Here is an 18,836-nt window from a genome sequence, read left to right as displayed (position 1 = left end):
CTCATAACTTTGTCATTAAGTGAAAATACAGTGAAAGGGTCAGTTTATTTGAACGTTTTGTTCAGTAAAAATGTCTTGTTCAGCGTTTGGTTGGACTAACAGACACTCCAAGGAGTCGCTGTTCAGATTTCTGAGGTCAGTAACATACATTTTGTTTTTATTTTTTTCTAGCCAAAATTAACACCCCAGTTAATGCTCCAGTTAATGCTAACATGAATTAGCAGCAGCTTCTCTCAGTCAGGTTGAGGTGTAGAGAGGCTGTAGTCAGTGATCAGATCCCTCTCCTCCTCCACAGTCCAGATATGGTCTGCTCCCCGTACCGGAAACAAGACGGCGACGAGTGTAACGATGAACTCGATGCCTCAAACGGTCCACAAACCAATGGACCTCACGGTGACTACGTCCATTATTTATATACAGTCTATGCTAAAAACAAGCTGTACGTAGTCTGTTGCAGGCATGATTTTATCCTTTGAAATATGAGTTTGGCCACAGGATCACAATTGTGTTTATTCATGTTACTTGTGCAAGTGGAAACAGCAGCACCATTACTTTCTCTCATCAACTGTGGCTGAAACAACCACTACTGATGCCATGTTCCTTTTGAGGATATCCCATATACATTGGGAAACCAAACCGGATACATATCATCCGGAGGCTTACACATCTCAGTAGGGTTGCAAAATTCCAGGAATTTTCAAAGTTGGGAACTTTCCATGGGAATAAACAGGAATTTATGAATGTTGTTCAATGAAAGAATTGATTGTTCAATAAAAATAATTAATACTTGATATACATCTGTTGAAATGTCAAATGTCATGTTTTTTTTATTTTGAAAATTTCCAAAATTCCCCCGCTTAACTTCCCATGGAAAGTTTCTGGAGATTTAGACATTTTCCACCCCCTTGGAACCCTGCATCTCAGTGAATTTTATAGCCTTCTCCAGGAATTGCATCTGGATGTCAGGATGTTGCTACTAAAGTGGAACCCCAAAATACAATTTCTTATGATTAAATTGTAATAAATGGAATAAGAAAATATTGAATACTGATACTGAATTAACAGCAACATGATGTTGATGTGTAAATAGTCTGAATTCATCCTTTGATAGGTATGTTCGCAAGACAACAAGCAAACAACTTTTAAATCACTTGTTTTCTGAAGGGAGTTTGGATTGATGCAGGAGATTCTCAGCACCTGGTGGAGATCCACACTCCACTAAGTTTACTTTTCTAGTTCATTATCAAAAAAAGGTTGCTATCAGTCTAATTGTTTCAGCTCTAATCTCTATTAATAGATCTATAAATTATTACAGAATCTGAAGGCAATTTAAGATTTTGTTAACTTTCCAGTTTCCATTTGTATTCTGTTTGTAGTCTGAGTAGTATTGACACATCGTGTTTGAGCGAACTTTGGTTGCATGCAGGTCAACAAAAGGAGGAGCAAAAGAGCCAGAAGTCATCGGCCGAAATGCAATCTCGATGCATCTGTATTCAACTGAAGAGAAAACAATTTGGTGAGTGTCACTCTACACACTATACAACACTATAGTATATTTATTGCATTATATTGCTGTATGTTTCTATGTATTGTGTTAGTATATTATGTGACAATATATGTCATCTTACTATACTATTAAACATATTATCCGGTGCTATATTATGTTTACATGCTTATTTATTACTATATATATTATATTTTTTTATATTAACATGGACAAACACAGTATTGTTACTTAATCATTATTCTGTCCTTGTGCTGCTGCAACACAGAGATTTAACACTTTTGGGATCAATAAAGGCTTTTTTAAATTTCATCTTATTTGTAACGTTACTGTACAAAAGACAACCCCTTTATTGGATATTTAAATGTGTGTTTTAGATTATTTTATTTGTCTGATGCTATTAGCCTCATAGCAGTATTAACATATTTTTAATCCTGGTTGTACCATGTGCACTTTATAACTTTGTTTTGCAAAGTGAGGTATAATTTAAATTTATTTATTTATTCAATTTGCTATTATTATTCATATTGCAATTTTTATTTTTTATTATTATATTTATTATTTTAATTATAATTATAATTATTTGTCTATTTTTCATTAGCAATTATTGTTATATTGGTGTCAATGATTATTTTACTATTATTATTATAATATTAATATACACGGTCAGCCATAAAGTTGGAATAAAATATTTTTACCTCTTTCCATGAAATGATTGTGACAATGTGATTTATTATTGACAGATAAAGTTTATATCTTCTCAAAACCCAAACAACCACTTCCAAACATATCACAATGAATTGTGTCTGGGAAAAAAAATCATTCCAACTTTATGGCTGACCGTGTATATATTTTGTTACTTATTATTGTTATTGTCATTATTATTATTACAATTATTATTATTATTATTATTATTTTGGTGTCAGTATTATTATGCATATAAATATTTTGTTAATTATTATAGTTATGTTATCCATTTTCAATTACATATTATTATTATAGTGATGATTATTACTATTGGCATTATTATTAGTAGTAGTATTATTATACATATGAATATTTTGTTAATTATCATAGTCATGTTATTGTCATTATTATTATTACTACAATTATTATTATTATTATTTTGGTGTCAGTATTATTATTATTATTATGCATATAAATATTTTGTTAATTATTATAGTTATGGTATCCATTTTCCAATACATATCATTGTTATTGTCATGATTATAATTACTATTGGCATTATTATTATAATTATTTTGGTGTTATTATTATTATTATTATTATTATTATTATTATTTTGGTGTCAGTATTATTATTATTATTATACATATAAATATTTTGTTAATAATTATAGTTATGTTATCCATTTTCCATTACATTTTATTGTTATAGTCATGATTATTATTACCATTGGCATTATTATTATTATTATTATTATTGCTTTGTTACTCTAATTAATCTATGGATCTTTCCATCATTGTTTCCTGGTCTACAAACATGAAACCAGTTTGCACAATGGCCCACTCAAACAGCCCGCTGTGCACGAGGCAATTAGTGTTTATATATCATTTATATCTGTTTGCACGAGACAAACATCGCGAGGCAGCAGCGGGGAGCGCACCCTGGATGACGTCAGCGGCGCTGCGTGCTGAGGTGAATGAGCAGCTGTGTGTGTACACACACACACACACACACACATATAGTCCAGTAGGCCCTTCAGCCGGAGCTGCAGTCTGAGCAGCGATGGGAGGAATATAAGGAGCATTTATTTTTAAATACATCTTATCAGGTACGTGTGCGAACGTACTGTGCCTTTATTTTGACATTTGCTCATTTATAATGTGATGTTTGTGCGATATGAAATGGCAACGCTTGGTTTCCGCACAGTGCAGTGAGTCAGGCGTTGTGTTTATTCTAGTGCGGATGTATTGTAATCATAATTCATATACGTGTACATGCGCTGGTTAATTCACATAGAAGCGCATATCGATCACAATGCATGTCTCCTTTATTATGAAGGTTTCGCGTTTATCGCATCAGAAACCATCACATTAAAATGAGTCGTGATGCGCGAGATGTACGTAAAAATTATTAATTATTCATGCCATCACCTGATGGACAGCTGCTGCTGATGCACTTCTGGGAAACATCAGTGTTGTTTTACATTTTCCCCCAGAAGCTGAAATTCTTGTGTGGTGTTGAAATGTTTTCTGGTTAATGTTTGAAGGCAGCTGGGAGGGATGGAAATACAAATAACACACCTTAATATGACTGATAGGACCAGATCACACCTTAATGTGCTCCAGGCACTAACTAACATTAACTTTTACCATTTTTAAAGAATTTCTACGCCTTTTGCATTTGTTTTGCTAGTTTATATTTCTATTAAACTATAATTGAGAATCAAAAAGTGTATTTTTTATTTCACAACATTTATTTTTATAAATTAAGAAAACAACATATCAATACATACATTTTGATGAAATAAATGTATGTAATAAATTTAATAAGTCCCACCTTCACTAACTTCAACATAATGTAATGTAAATATTAATGCATCAATAATTATAAATCAACACTATATACATTATTCTGAAATAGGCCAATCTGCATATGATGGCTTGTAATTTTGGTTTTGAAGGTACATTTACTTAAGTCATTCTGAATTTAGTTGTTGGTTACTTTTACACTGAAGTATTGCTACTTTTACTAAAGTGCTAAAGGGGTTCAATTGTGAAAGGTATCCAAGTATATTTACCCAAGAACTGTACTTACACACAATTCTGAGATACTTTACACTTTACTTGCATTTGACCAGATTTTATCAGCAAATATTGGCCCACCAGGAATAAATATATTGGCATAAATACCGTCTAATATGCTGCAATATAAAACTTTTGTTTGTTTTTTTGAGATCAAATAATGCAGAAAAAGATATTTGGGTTTACCAAGAACTGGTTTCATCACATAGTATAGGTATATATAGAGCATGCTCTGCTGGATAAACTTCAATGCGATGGCAGGCAGCACAAAAAGAAACAAAGCTTTTCTCAGTGATACACTAGAATGAACACTATAATATAACAACAACAATACAATTCTTCCAACACACGGGACACAAACTAAACTCCCTGTAGCAAACTAGAAGCTGGTGTCAAGAAAAAAAGCAACATTTGCATTTTGGAACATAAATCTCAAGAAACTACTTGGCCCAGTAATGCTACATGAATATATACACACGATATCGTCCAATATACCAATATCAGCATTTATTACTCCCCAATATCGGGATAGACCCCAAAACTAAAGTATCAGATATGCTCTATTTAACCCTATTGAACCCCATCACCCAGCTCCTGCTTGAAAAGTATTCTCTCTTTTAATAAATTAATTAAAGCCTCCCTTGGTTACACAACGGTACAGAGAAACTTTAAGGTTTCTCCTATGGAACATGCTAGTGCTATTATAATGGGTAACAACAATGTTTTGATGATGAATGATCTGATTATCTATTGCAGAAAGGGCGCCTGCATCTTGTCTTCACAAATAAGTCAAAGATTGTTTAACATCTTCTGTTTGATATGATTCTAATGCAAACAATCACATGATGATCCTAAAGTGTGGTGATGTAACCCATGTGCATTATTATTCTGTGTATTTGGCATGATATGAGCGGTCTGTTCATGTAAATATTAATAAAATATGACTGGGGAAAAAAAATCACCAAAAATACACCGTTAATCGTAGAAAGAAACTATAAAAACAGGCATTATTGTAAGAGTTTGAACTGTCATTTACAATGTTTTCTTTAGAGAAAGTAACCAAATGAGGCTTAAACTTTTGATATTTTTTCACAAATCACTTTATTCTTCATGTTGCTGTACTTTCTCCACAGGTCATCTCCAAAAATGGAGGGAGGAAATTTGTGAGTATACACTTCTGTGTTTATCCTCAGTCAGTTTATAGAGTAAGAAAGCTCCAGTCACAACAACACCGGTCCAATGTCTTTGTGTCATTGCAGTGGCTACCCCCAGGACTATCTGGACCGCTTCATCCAAAGCCAAGACTCGTCTGTGGTGAACAAGTTCCAGCAGAAGTACTGGAAAACCAAGCAGACGCTCATCAAGGTCACAGGGAAGAAAGAGGACGAACATGTGGTGGCATCAGATGCAGATCTGGACGGCAAGCTAGAGGTGAGCATGAGACCGTTGGTAGTTTGACTGCATGTTAAGTGACTCAGGGAAAAGAAAGTCAGGCTGCAGTCGCATCACAGAAGCATTAAGAAGAGTTCGTTTCCCTCGGGCAGCCTCCGCACTGACTAAAATGGCTTTTTGATTCACACGATGGCAGAATTTGCTTGAGGCTTAAAACGTACATTAGGCTGCCTGTGCAGCCCCCATCATCTATGCCTCCATTTCAGGAGTGAAGTGAATTTAATGGCTGAAATCGATACCTCATAAAAGCCGGAACATCCAGCCTTTAATTTAGGCCAGGGCCTCGGTAAGCATCGTGATAAACTGGATATTTAAATATCAGAGCAGAACTTGGGTTTTTAAGCCGTGATAAGACATTTTAATAGTTTTTTTTTTTGACCTCATGAAAGCTTTAGTGTTGCATTACATCAGAAGTTGTTTATGAAGTTTTTTTAAAAATCAATAAAATATTATCACCTAAACTATATATACAATATGTGTCTTCTCGAAAATAACTTGCAGCAAGTTCAGGCAATGTACTAGACAACTTTTACCCAACTGAAAATAACTTTCACAGTAATCGGGCGTTTTGTGTTTACGCTACATTTTTTTCAACTCTGCAGGTCTTCCACTCTATCCAGAGAACATGCATGGAGCTGCTAAAGGTCATCGAGCAGTACCAGAGGAGGATCTGCTGTAAGTATCTGGCAGAAATAAAAACCATGATAATAAAGTATGAACTGTCCAAAGAGTGGGTTTACATGGAAGTTCAGATTCCAGAAACGTAATGCATTAAATGCTTAATTTAGGGGTTGTAGCATGTAAATATGATCTAATTTACAACAGACTTTATCATCAGACACAAAAACATGATCATCCAATATGTCACCAGCCACTCCCCCGGGAGGTGCCCTGCAAAATATTTGAACTCATTCACCAATATCTTCCTAATTTAATCTTAAATTGGTTCTTAAGAAATGTCCCAAGTGTCTGTCAGATTCACATTGTTCTTAAACCACCAAATTGTTTGTACATGTGTTGTTATGACGCTGAATCCCATTTCTTTGTAGGTTAAAAGTGTGTTAGCTGATCCTAATTAGCACAAGTAGATGCCGAGCCATTCCCCATAAAAAGGGCAAGAAACTGCAGTCACGTGCAGACACAGAAACTGAAAAGAAAAGTCAAGAAAGTCAAAATTAAAAATTAAAAAGTCTGAGAGAGTGGAGCACTGGACTCCAAGTGCAATACTTCTGAAGTGGAGGTACTTCTGCAGGAAGTGAAGAACGAGCTGTCATGTGGATATAAAATAACACACAAAAACAGTCCTACAGGGTGCCACGGTGTTCTCGCTCACCTTGTAAGGCCTGTGCCCCTTGAACGCAGGCTGAGTTCTTGCCGCAGTGGCCAGGATTCAATCTCGACCTGCAGCACTTTGATGCATATCACCCACTATCTCTCTCTCTCTTTTCTGTCTATCTTGGGCTGTACTATAGAATAAAGGCAAAAAAAATCCCCCCAAAAAATCTTAAAAGAACAACAACAACTGGGCTTTGTTCTCGATTAACAAAGTTGATGTGAATTGAAGTGTAAGTGTAGCATTTATTCAACTTAACTTCATATAAACTGAGGTAAGAGTAACCGAGTGCTGGAATGTAACTAAGTACTTTATTCAAGTACTGTACTTGAGTACAATTTTGAGGTACTTGTACTTTACTTGAGTATTTCCATTTTATATAACTTTATACTTCTATTATACAAGATGTTGAGGCAAATATTGTACTTTTTACTCCACTACATTTAGCTGACAGCTTTAGTTTACTTTACAGATCAAGATTAGCAGGAAAAACCTCACCAATAGACATTTTTTGTAATTAAACATCATAACAGCATATTAAGTAGTTAAAAGGGGCTCTATCTTTACAAAATGATAACGCTGTATACATAAATGCATCAACACAAAAAATCGAATAATATATTTAGAATATGTACTGGAATCTAAGTGGGTCCATTCTGCATAACGAGTACTTTTACTTGATACTTTAAGTACATTTTGATGCCGATACTTTTGTTCTTTTACTTAAGTTTTGAATGCAGGACTTTTACAGTAGTGGAGTAATTTCACAGTGTGGAATTAGTACTTTTACTAAAGTAAGAGATCTTGATACTTGAATGTAAGTGAATGTAAGTTGTTGTGGCTGAGTGGTTAAAATGCTATATTGCTTAGTAATATAATGAAAATAATTATTTAAATATATTATAAATTATGCAAAATTGTATTTCTAGAATTATACAATCGTATAATTAAAAAACAACAACAATTAATTACAAAACACAATAAGCTGTCAATCCTCTGCCCAATCTGGATGATAAAGTTTCATGTTATCTGATTTAACTTGCACACTGTTTTTGTTTGTTAGTTTGTGAGAGATTGAATCTTAAGTCTACATTCTTCATCTCTACTATTCAGTCCTTTCCCAAGAGGAGAACGAGCTGGGTCGTTTCCTGCGCTCACAGGGCTCACAGGACAAAACCAGGGCTGGAAAGATCATGCAGGCCACTGGGAAAGCACTCTGCTTCTCCTCCCAACAGAGGTAGGCAGCATGCAAAATAAATCATCAATGCATGCATGACAGATGTACACTACATCCTTAAGACGCATCCAGATAATTCATGCGAAAGTTATCGGTGAACTAGAACTTATGTAAAAAGCCTAGGAAATGTTCAGCAAGAGGTACTCTTAAAAATGAGGATTTAATTTATTTGATTCTGAATCTGTCACAATTAGTAAAAACAACCCCACATACTGACTGATAAGACTTAAGTGAAGCTTTACGTTATCATAACGTGACAAAAGAAATTGTGTTACTGTTATAATTGCTAAGCCAACCTTGGCTCATATCTCAAAACACACAGCAACTAAAGGCTAGCCTAGCAAATAATATACAAAAGCTGATCTCCTTTCCCTGCGTGATGCAGTAACTTGGATAGTGAGACCTATACTTGTCTGGGTGAGTGGGATTCTGCCCTATAGCTGAGAGGGTCTGTGCTGTGTTTTCACACTCACCCAGCCTCCTTGTCCACGCCTTGGGACGGACTGCTTACTCGTTTGTCTCGTCCTTGAGACTGCCAGCCCACTCCAGGTAGTTTGTTCAGGGTTTTTAAAAAGGTGTATATACAAAAGTGGTGGTGTGGGAAACACAAGGCCAGGCTCAAGTCTTCTCTCTTCCTCCAGTGTCTCGCTCCAGTGTCCCTTTTCCTAAACCAGCATGTGGCTGCTGCTTGCAGTGCTCAATTGGTTTTCCTTTCAAGGTGCAGTTTGTTGGGCAAGTCAAAATATTGATTTTTTCACTAAAAATGAGAGAACTGTCCGCCATGTTTTTTGTTCTGACCGCCGGAACCTTGAAAGTCACGTGACTTGGACACAAACCAATAGGAAAAAATATCCATGGAATAGCCACGGGATATGACTTTACAATGCATTAACTTGCATTGTAGCGAAATCCGTGTCAGTTTCACGGAAATTTGAAATTTGAATGATTCCGTGGCTATCCCACGGACTTTGAGTTAAGCGAATCCGTGGCTATTTCACGGATTCCTGTGAGACCAGGATCCGAGATATTACTACTTTACTGCATTATTTCCTCCAAGGAGGTTTTGTTTTTTTGTTTAGGTTTGTTGCATGATTACGGACAAACTACTGGCCCGAATTTCATGAAGCTTGGTGGAAGAGTGAAGCAGAGGAAAAGGCAAAACTCATTTAGTTCCAGAGCAGATCCATATCACAGGGCAGATACACAATTTTTATTTCACTTTCGTTAAAATTGCGAAGTAGGGCATGGCCTCGGTGGGTCTCTGCTCTCCGAGAAGCTTTCTACTTTTGAGTTTGCTTTGTTTCTTTACTGAGATGATCAAACAAAAAAGTAGGTTGATGGCATTTTCTTTTCCCCTGCTGGGGTTAGAAGAGCATTTTCTCTTTGTGACTTCAAATTATTTAGCAGACTGTCTTATACACTGTAAAGGTCAGGACGCCCAAAGATTGATTTAGACAATCTAGTAATGTCTAATCCTAATGTCAAACTTATCACATGCAGCATCTCAATACTTCATTTAACACTACATTCTGTACAGATTGGCTCTGAGGAATCCTCTGTGCCGTTTGTACCAGGAGGTCGAAACATTTCGCTACCGAGCGATCTCCGACACGTGGCTGACGGTGAACCGGATGGAGCAGTCCAGGACTGAGTACCGCGGCGCGCTGCTTTGGATGAAGGACGTGTCTCAGGAGCTCGACCCAGATACTCACAAACAGATGGAGAAATTTCGCAAGGTTTGTTTTGTCACACGGTGCAGCGTTCAGAATCAGAAGAATTGTCACAGCAGGTGTAACTAATGATAAGTAGTTAGTTACCACTAATAATTAAATAGCTGCATTTCATGTGGTCTTTTAATGCTCCAATATTGTTATTGGTTGCTTTTTCCTGCTATGTCTTGTGTGAAAAACTACAATAAACCAGTACAAATACAAGGAACTATATTTGTACACAACAATAACATAAATGTTAATTGTGCTTTTGATGAAAATTAATTGCAAACCTGCCCAGACTGTTCCAACAAGCTATCCACTTCATCTTTAACTAATCTGTCAATTATTTTTTCAATTAAATGTTTTGTCTAAAAAATGTCAGTAATCTGTGGAAAATGTCCTTCACAAAGCTCGAAGAGCCCGAAGGAGTCATCTTTATGTCTTGTTTCACACCAATAGATAGTCAGTGATCAAGACTGTTTAAAAATCATCAACTAACCGAGTAACTGACTAATCATTTCAGCCCTAATTTCCTGCCACAGCAAGCAGCACAGAGCAGGAAAATAAAAGTTACTAATAATGCCACTAGAGGGCAGAACACACCATCAAATGTTGGTCCAGTGGTTTAAACCATAATGCAAGTATCAAGAATTTCCTCTCCTGCTTACACTTGCACTAACTTGAACTCCAGTGTTTGTGTTTTTACTGTTCAAACCTGTGCGATACATAATACTGGGTGCTGATCTTTATTTTTCTTATCCACTTTACATCTCAGGTTCAGGCCCAGGTGCGCACAACCAAAACAAGCTTTGACAAACTGAAGAACGACGTCTGCCAGAAGGTGGACCTGCTGGGAGCCAGCCGCTGCAACCTCCTCTCTCATATTTTAACCACATACCAGGTACACCACAAACCCAGATTGTTTGCATGCACTTCATTGAGCTTAAATAGGGTGTTTTTCAGCTGCTCTGCCACAAGCCAGGAAGGAAGACAAACATGAAAAGAACAAAAACACTGCATGGAGATTTAACAGTCAGACCAAGAAATGAGACACAAGGGACAAACGAATTGCTGGAATCATTTCAACCACAACTGGCTGACTCTGTGGCCTGTGCTTGTTCCTTTGTTTCAGACAACACTTTTGCACTTCTGGGAGAAGACATCCCACACTATGGCAGCCATACATGAGAGCTTCAAGGGCTGTCAGCATTATGAGTTCTCCACTCTTAAGGTCAGAGAACCCTTTGACCAGTACAGACGAGATCTGAATTCAGACAAAGCAGTTCTACATGTCAAGAACTGGCCAGTAACTATAATCTGATATTCTCTCAGACCTTACAAGGCCCAATGGACAAGCTGGCTAAGAAGAAGGGAAAGAAGAAAATGAAAGCAGAGGCCGAAGACGGAAAGCAAGCCGAGACCACAGACGACCAGTGAGTTATCTCCTCCTTATCTATACTCATGCAGGTAGACCAAACATGTGTATGCCACCAGTGGAAACGGAGAATGTTTACTAAATACTGAACCAGTCTCTACTGAATGTAAACACCGTATCTCTACACACCTGCTGCTTTATATCTGCATAAAATGTTATAAACTGATCTTTTGTGATCTTATTTACAGACTCATCTCACTAGAGAATGAAAACACCAGTGATAGAACCAGAGAAGGTAAAATACTGGTTATTTAAAAATATTTTAACCCTCCTGTACTCTTGGGGTCCTTTTTGACCCCAAATCATTTTCAACATACGATTAATATAGGTTAACTTTCATAGAATTGCTTGAAATTTTCAGCACGTGTCCCTCTGCATCCTTCATAGATAATATAAATTTTGTGAGTTTTTTTTTATTTATGTGTTTTATACATTTTTATAGCACCTGTGCTCCTCAGGGGTCAAAAAGCACCCCATGACATTAGACTGGTTTTAAGACATGTAGAAAAAAAATTATTACCAACTTTTTTTTCACCAACTCATGACCAACAGATTAATATATAATTTTCATATTTTTGTCATTATTATTGGTCAATTTTAGTCAAGTACACAAAATTAGGCCTCATATCAAGAGAAAAAAGGAAATAAAACCTGAATATTTTTTTCAATAGTAATAGTAGGGAAATAATTCTTGATGGGAAAAAAATATGATAATTATTGATGAACTGATTATTTTTTTCTCCTACCTGGCCCAGATCCTGTTTTGTACTAATGTGACATCTTAAAGTTGTGTTTTTTTCATCTGACATACAGCCCAAAACCCAAAGATATTCAGTCTTACACTTAGACAATGATAATATTTGCCTAACAGACATCTACCAATGAGCCCAACATCGTCCACACCAATTGACTAATTGTTTCAGCTCTTGTTCATTTTTAAATATTAGGATAACTCACATTTACAAAAGCAATGTAAAACGAACCCAGAGATACAGCTCTAAGAGGCCAAATGACAGGGAAATAATCAGTAACATTACTATTTTGTAGTTGTATTTATGCATTGTTCTTTCAGTCCTCTGATCGCTCTGCCTGATCATTCTAGGAAATGAGAACTCTCTCTGTGCCTATCCAGAGTTAGAGGGGGAGGAGAAGGACAGCATGGCCTTACTGAACGAGATCCTGGGCACCATGTCTGTGGACGAGGGTGACTTCTCTCGAGAGTGGACAGAAGTGTTCGGAGACACCAAGGATGAAACGAGTGCAGCATCCGGTAGAGTAGCAGAGGCCCAGCAGAAGGAAGACTCCTTCTTTCTACCGTCTCAGCTGCTGGACCAGACTTTAAATAATCCGGAGTCTTGCCCCTCAGGTCAGAACATACAACTACTCTGTGCATTTGTGCTTGTGTGAACCAGAGAAGAATGAACCAGAGAAAGGGTGCATAGGTGCAAAAGAGACCACTTCACTTTCTAACATTCTCTTCAAGCTAAAACACCAAAATTAGCCACCATTATCTCAATTCAATTTAAGTACTTTGGTGAATTGAATATGCCTGCAAACTAAATAACATTGTTTTTCCATGAATGAGGGCATTGACGTGAAGAAAAATAGCTGCTCTTTCCTGTTGCACCTAAATATTTCCACACAGGGAGAAAAGTGGCTTTAAAAGCACTTATCAAACCCACGTCTGTCAATGTAATAGAAGGAGGCTATAATAACACAGCAATTAGATTTGCTTGCCCTGTAGGTAATTGCCAACTACTTTCCATTTCATCTGGGTCTGGGCACTGGCTGCTGCTAGGACCCCGTCTGGTTTTGTTGATTGGTTTTGTCTGTTTCCAGCTTGGAGGGTTATGAGTAGACCCACTATTAAGCTATTAAGACATGAAAAGTGTGTGAAGTGAGTATTTCCTGGGTGAAATTAGGAAGCTGATATTTCAATCTAGTATGAAAAGTCAAGACTCTCTGAATTTATTTAGAAATATTTAGTTAATTACAGGGATTTCCCTACCATTATAAGGCTTAGGCACAGAATCCTAAGACAAATTCATGTAAAATTAATGTGGAGAGCATTACAACTAAATGACTTAAAACTCTGCCGTACCTTTTCCATTTTTTTTTATGTATTTGTTATAATATTGGCCCAAAATTTTGTAAAATTGCACCTTTTTTAATTGAAAATCGTAACATTTTCTTCGCCAAACTTAGTAGTTGTTCCTGCGTGGTAAAGTAGTAAATAAGTACAGTGCAAGAAAAAGAAGAAACTCTGGAGTAAAGTAGTCTCACGTATGTAAGAACAGGTTGAGGAGGAGCATATGGTCTCTGGGATCCGAGGCAGGCAAGATGGTAGTGAGTTTTTCAAGGCAGGCTGAGAGTCCAGCTGGTCGACGAAGCCTCGGCCTGATCAATCTTTGCCTTTTTTTAAAAAAAGCTGTCAAAACATATTCAACCTGCCTTACTTTAATTGGTATTACAGCTTGGAGTCCAAATGTACAAAATGTAATCGCAGGAACAGTCAACAGAATTCAATCAGGAATGTGTCAATGCACAGAACTTGGTAAAAGTAGAGGACAATTTTAAAGTAGTCAACAAGAATAAAGCCAATTCAAGTCAGTCTGTACGTGCAGGTGGAAGCGAACACAGGCAGGGACTGACTTGTAAGTGGAAAATAACTGTTGGCAGCATGCAAGCAAAGCATCAGGTGTGAGCTCAAAAACTAATTTAACACCTACAAATCTACCCCTGTGTTCTGAAAACTTGAGACACCTGATCTATACTCAAAATCCATTTTTCTGTTGGTGAACAAATGTGTATTCAAATTGAAAGAGTGCTGCAGACTTCCAAGAGCTGTTCAAAAGGCAGATCTTGGGAAGTTAGGAACCAGAGGATTTTTCACTGCTATTAAAGATCTTGCAAGAACAGAGTAGGTGCAGCCCTTTGGCAGAGTGGTCAAAGAAGTCACTCCTGCAAGAAGCAAGAAGCATCACATGGACAGCAGAGACCAAAGCTCACCACCTCCATACGACTTAACCTAAATATTGGAAAGTAAATCAGGAAAATCCTGGCAAACACCTAGTCCATGAAGAGAAAAAACAAAAACAAAAAAACTGATTTTAACCACACAGCCCCAAAAGGCAGATTAAAAGTGAAATGGCTCGAGACCAAGAATGTAAAACAAAGCTATAACAAAACTTGAAGGAATAAAATCTCCAAATCTGCATGAGTCAAGCACATTCAGATGCATCCAATACTCTGCAGTCACACTCTTAACTGAGACAACTGAGAAAATTTCAAAGAGGGAATTGTTTTATTCATTCAATATTTCTGCTTCACCATCAGGGCTTGCAGGAAATGTCAATAAAAAGGAGGGGTACAATACAGTTCACACTATAAGAGGAAAAATATCCAAAGGATTCAAAAGGTTATTTGTTCCTTTGAGCCTGTTGGACTCATTTGTTTACATTTGGAGCTTGGAGATTGTTTGTTAATTACAACATCAACAGCACATTTCCGTGTCCTCCCTGGTGTTGCTACATACTGTATTTTCTAGATACACAAAAGGATAAAAGCAAAATAAATGTGCCTGAAACAAGACCTCAGAAGTTGTAATTGCAACTTTTAGCCCTCCAATAAACCACTAATAATGCCAGATGTGATTTTTTGCAGCAACAACTGTTTCGATTGTTTGTGTGTCTATTACACAACATTGTTCCACATCAGCAGTGTGAGAAGAGTGTGGTGATTTATTTGTTGGATCGTGTTTTTGGCATGTTAAACGTCCCTTGTTGATTAATCTAAAATCTGCGTCTTGGTTTTTTCAGACTGGGCCGGGATCGTTCCACAGCCCTCCGCCCAGGCAGCAGAGCCCTCATCTGGAGCCAATCAGAACCCTTCGAAGCCAGCAGTGAAAGGTAGGACTGGGCCAAATGAGTAAAACAGATGAAAAGGACTTGAAAGAAAATAGAAATATTCAAAGAGACGTGTCCAACTGAAACCTGTGTTTATGGGTACTTTGAAAAAGAATGTGTGGGTTTGTTTCCATTCATAAATTTGGATATCAGCCGCATTCAGACTTTTACGGGACAAAGAGAAAGTTAATATTTTTAGCATAGCGTCTGGTTCAAAGTATGTCATTTCTGCTGCTAGGGGTCTCTCAGTCAAAACAATAACAAAAGAATTTTGACATTGGGAAGTAGCGTGGGATCATGGGATATGTTACTTTCATTGTGAAAACAACCACTATTGCAGATGTAAATCTTCAAGCAGAAATAATGTGAACAGACAAGTTAATAAACTGAACGGATTGCATTTGTAAAGCACTTTTTCGAGTCATAACGACCATTCAAAGCACTTTTACACTACACATCAGCATTCACACACTCATTCATACACTGGTGGCCAAAGCTACCCAATAAGGTGTCCCCTGCTCTTCAGTAAATTAACATTCACACACCCAACCGCACAAGATACTTTGACACGTAGATGTCAACGGATCAAACCTTCCTACCGCCTGAGCCAAACTATGCATTAGGGCTGGGCGATATGGCTCTAAAACAATATCACAATATTTCAGGGTATTTTTGCAATAACTATATTCTTGACGATATTACAAAATACTGAAAAATATATAGAAAATAGGATTTTTTTTAAGTCTATGAATAAATAAAAAACGAAAAACAATCATACATCTAAATGTAGTGTAAATGGCAAGTCTCAACAGTTGCCAAATAAATTTTTTTTTTCTTTCGTCTCGAGTATTAGCAAATAATTAAAAATGACCATCTACGGGGTCCGGGATGAAAAGTGTAGATAAACTTTCAGTAGGTTGAAATGTGACGTTAGCGCAGCACATGAGACTCTGGAGCCGCCACAGTCTAGGTCATTATTGGAAAACCTTACGCCAATACCGTAACAAGTAGGGATGTTAACAATTTTTTTACTCATAAAAAAAATATACTGATATTATCATGAACGATACGATATGGCACACCCCTACTATGCATATACAGCCCCTTTCAGACTTCGGTTTCAAGCCACAATACTTACCCCTCTGTGACATTATGCTTTCAATCTGAACATCCCGGAGGCGTAATGGGGGGACTAAAGTGATCCCGGCTCTGTACCGCCTTCGGAATCAGTAATAGACGTTAAACTGGCGAGACGTTTTCCATCAAGATGGAAAATACATGACATCTGTTATTTGTGCGACCAACACCTGGGTAATAAGAAAGGAAGTGCACTGTATCATCGCATCGTAAACTCGCCTCTCACTTGAGTCTGACAGTAATCAAGTCATGTTCAACAAAATGCAGAACAACTTTGCTCGAGTATCTAGTATAGAATCTAGTGCGAGAAACAGCAGTATTTAAAATGGAAATGTGCAAAAGATGTACCTAGGGGTGCACAAGGGTTAAAGTCTTATTCAGGTTACATTTAGTACCGTTTATACATGTTTTGCCTAAATAAATAGTCGTAAGGAACATTAACTTGCTAGTTAGTTGAGTGGACTATCCATACAGTTACTGGAGCTTATGTTATGTGGCAGATCATGGGTTAGCACTGTCATTTTTACTCAAAACAATCATAATAATATTAACTTGAGCATGGTGAAGGTTATTACACTGTTATATCGTTACTGTACACATTCGATTGTTGGCTGGAATGAGACATTTAGTTGTCGTAGGTGCCAGTGTAGTAAGCTGAATCGATAGGAAATATATCATCAGATTAGGTCTCTACTTGATAAGTGTTGCAAAATGGCAGCAATTAATGACAAGACATTCTGCTGTGTGGCCATGAAATGCTGTTGTGTGAAAATAGAATTCTTTGACATTATTTAGTTTACATTAAATCAATAATTATCTGGGGTTTAAAGGTTAAATGACAAGATTAACAGGCGATCTAGTGAAAAGCACTGAATAAAAGTACAGATTTCTCTGGGTTTGAGCACTTTTGGAAAAAATGGGAATAATGCAACTACACATCTTTAACAAATTATATAACATAGGTCTGGCTGTTTCTAGAAATTTTGATGCAGAAATGTTACGTAATATACCTTTAACTCATTTCACAGAGAAAGCGGGGGCCTCCAAAGACCTCTCTGCGTGGTTCAACCTGTTTGCCGACCTGGACCCCCTCTCCAATCCAGACGCGATCGGCAGAACGGACACAGAACACGAACTTCACAACGCATAGCTCTTCCTCGGCGTCAGTGATCTGAAATGGCTTGTCTTTGTTTGGTGGCTTACAGCAGAATAAAGCTGCCACTGTGACCGGAGGAAAAATCTGATCAGCCACGCAAGCAATTCTCTTTAGACTTCAAGAAGAGAAAGAGCTGAAACATTTTGTCAATTACTGGATAAACAAATATTGGGATCAGCTCTTTCCGTAATTTTTCATGCACAAATGCCAAATATTTGCTAATTTCTTCATCATATATGGTAAACTGAATATCTCTGGGCTGTTCACTGTTGGTCAGAAAATATAAAATAAATTAGAAATGGAGTCGTTACTTCATCCTATAGACAAAAAAGTTATTATATTAAAAATAATTAAAAGCTGGATTTCCTTGATATGGCAATATATACAGTATAGGCCCCTTATTATAATGACATACTGTAGTTTGATAACTTATTATAAAAAGATGCTATTAAAAGAGAGCTGGTACGCTGTAGTAAAACTGTCGTCTTTAAATTTCTCATAAGAAGACAAAACTATTTTCTCTTGTTAAATGAAAAGAAACTGATCTGATTTTTTTCTCATGGTGGCAGTATTACGCTGCTGTAAAGAGTCCCACTAACAGCTTCAAGCTCTCGTCCTTTCCATTGTGAAAGAAAAGAAACATTTACAAAGACGACCTTATTAAGCTCGCTGGCTCTTTCACTTAGGTTAAACATTTTAAATGTTTAGCATGGATACCTCAGTGTGAGTTTGGAACAAGAAGCCTTTGACATTAGCTGCCTTTTGCAAAATCTGTAGTCTCTAGTAGCATTCACACTTTATTTCTGATTCTCATTACTGAAGATTGCAAACAGGCAAAACTACAGAGGAAAGTAATAATGACAAGATTACAGTGCAACAGTTCAAGTGTTTACAAAATACTGCAACATGTTGAGTGAAGTTACTGCAGTCAGAGAAATACTAAAAAAATATCTATTTTTCTGCCATAAATCTATTCAATGCTCCAGGCACTGACCACATTTAAACAGGCGAACAAAGAGCCAAGGGGTTTCCTTATTAAGATGTATGCTTTTAAATTTGCTACATGCTGTATTTGTGTACCACTTTTGAATATATTCCACAAAAAATACACATATCACTCATTTATTACTGCATGTTGCATGCCTAGTTTTTGTTATCCAGTAAAAGTGTGACTGAATGAACAATGCGTTTTTATTA

At 36.9% G+C, this 18,836-nt stretch overlaps 1 protein-coding gene across 2 annotated transcripts; it reads left to right on the top strand.

Annotated features, from left to right (window-relative positions):
- The first annotated feature begins 3,196 nt into the window (after window positions 1-3,196).
- On the top strand, window positions 3,197-18,597 carry ica1 (islet cell autoantigen 1). 2 transcript variants are annotated; one of them, XM_059338315.1, is made up of 13 exons: window positions 3,197-3,299; window positions 5,406-5,435; window positions 5,532-5,703; window positions 6,327-6,399; window positions 8,171-8,294; window positions 9,832-10,030; window positions 10,782-10,907; window positions 11,139-11,237; window positions 11,339-11,439; window positions 11,630-11,676; window positions 12,544-12,807; window positions 15,260-15,349; window positions 17,512-18,597. In XM_059338315.1, exons 2-13 carry the CDS (start codon window positions 5,419-5,421, stop codon window positions 17,631-17,633), a joined length of 1,434 nt encoding a protein of 477 aa, XP_059194298.1. In that variant the 5' UTR covers window positions 3,197-3,299; window positions 5,406-5,418; the 3' UTR covers window positions 17,634-18,597. The 2 variants fall into 2 exon arrangements, with proteins under 2 accessions (XP_059194298.1, XP_059194297.1); XM_059338314.1 differs by lacking the exons at window positions 3,197-3,299; window positions 5,406-5,435 and having other exon boundaries at window positions 5,512-5,703.
- Window positions 18,598-18,836: the final 239 nt, after the last annotated feature.

This window comes from Centropristis striata, chromosome 8, assembly GCF_030273125.1.
Source record: "Centropristis striata isolate RG_2023a ecotype Rhode Island chromosome 8, C.striata_1.0, whole genome shotgun sequence".
Classification (NCBI taxonomy): Eukaryota; Metazoa; Chordata; class Actinopteri; order Perciformes; family Serranidae; genus Centropristis; species Centropristis striata.
Note: the sequence above shows the minus strand (reverse complement) of the source record. Positions and strands in the feature narration are given on the sequence as shown.

Bases quoted from the DNA above. Each gene is read 5' to 3' on its own strand.
- ica1 (XM_059338314.1), top strand. From the start codon at position 5,512: ATGTCTTTGTGTCATTGCAGTGGCTACCCCCAGGACTATCTGGACCGC. The intron at 10,908-11,138 runs GTACACCACAAA...CCTTTGTTTCAG, and splicing joins ATATTTTAACCACATACCAG to ACAACACTTTTGCACTTCTG. The intron at 12,808-15,259 runs GTCAGAACATAC...TGGTTTTTTCAG, and splicing joins TCCGGAGTCTTGCCCCTCAG to ACTGGGCCGGGATCGTTCCA.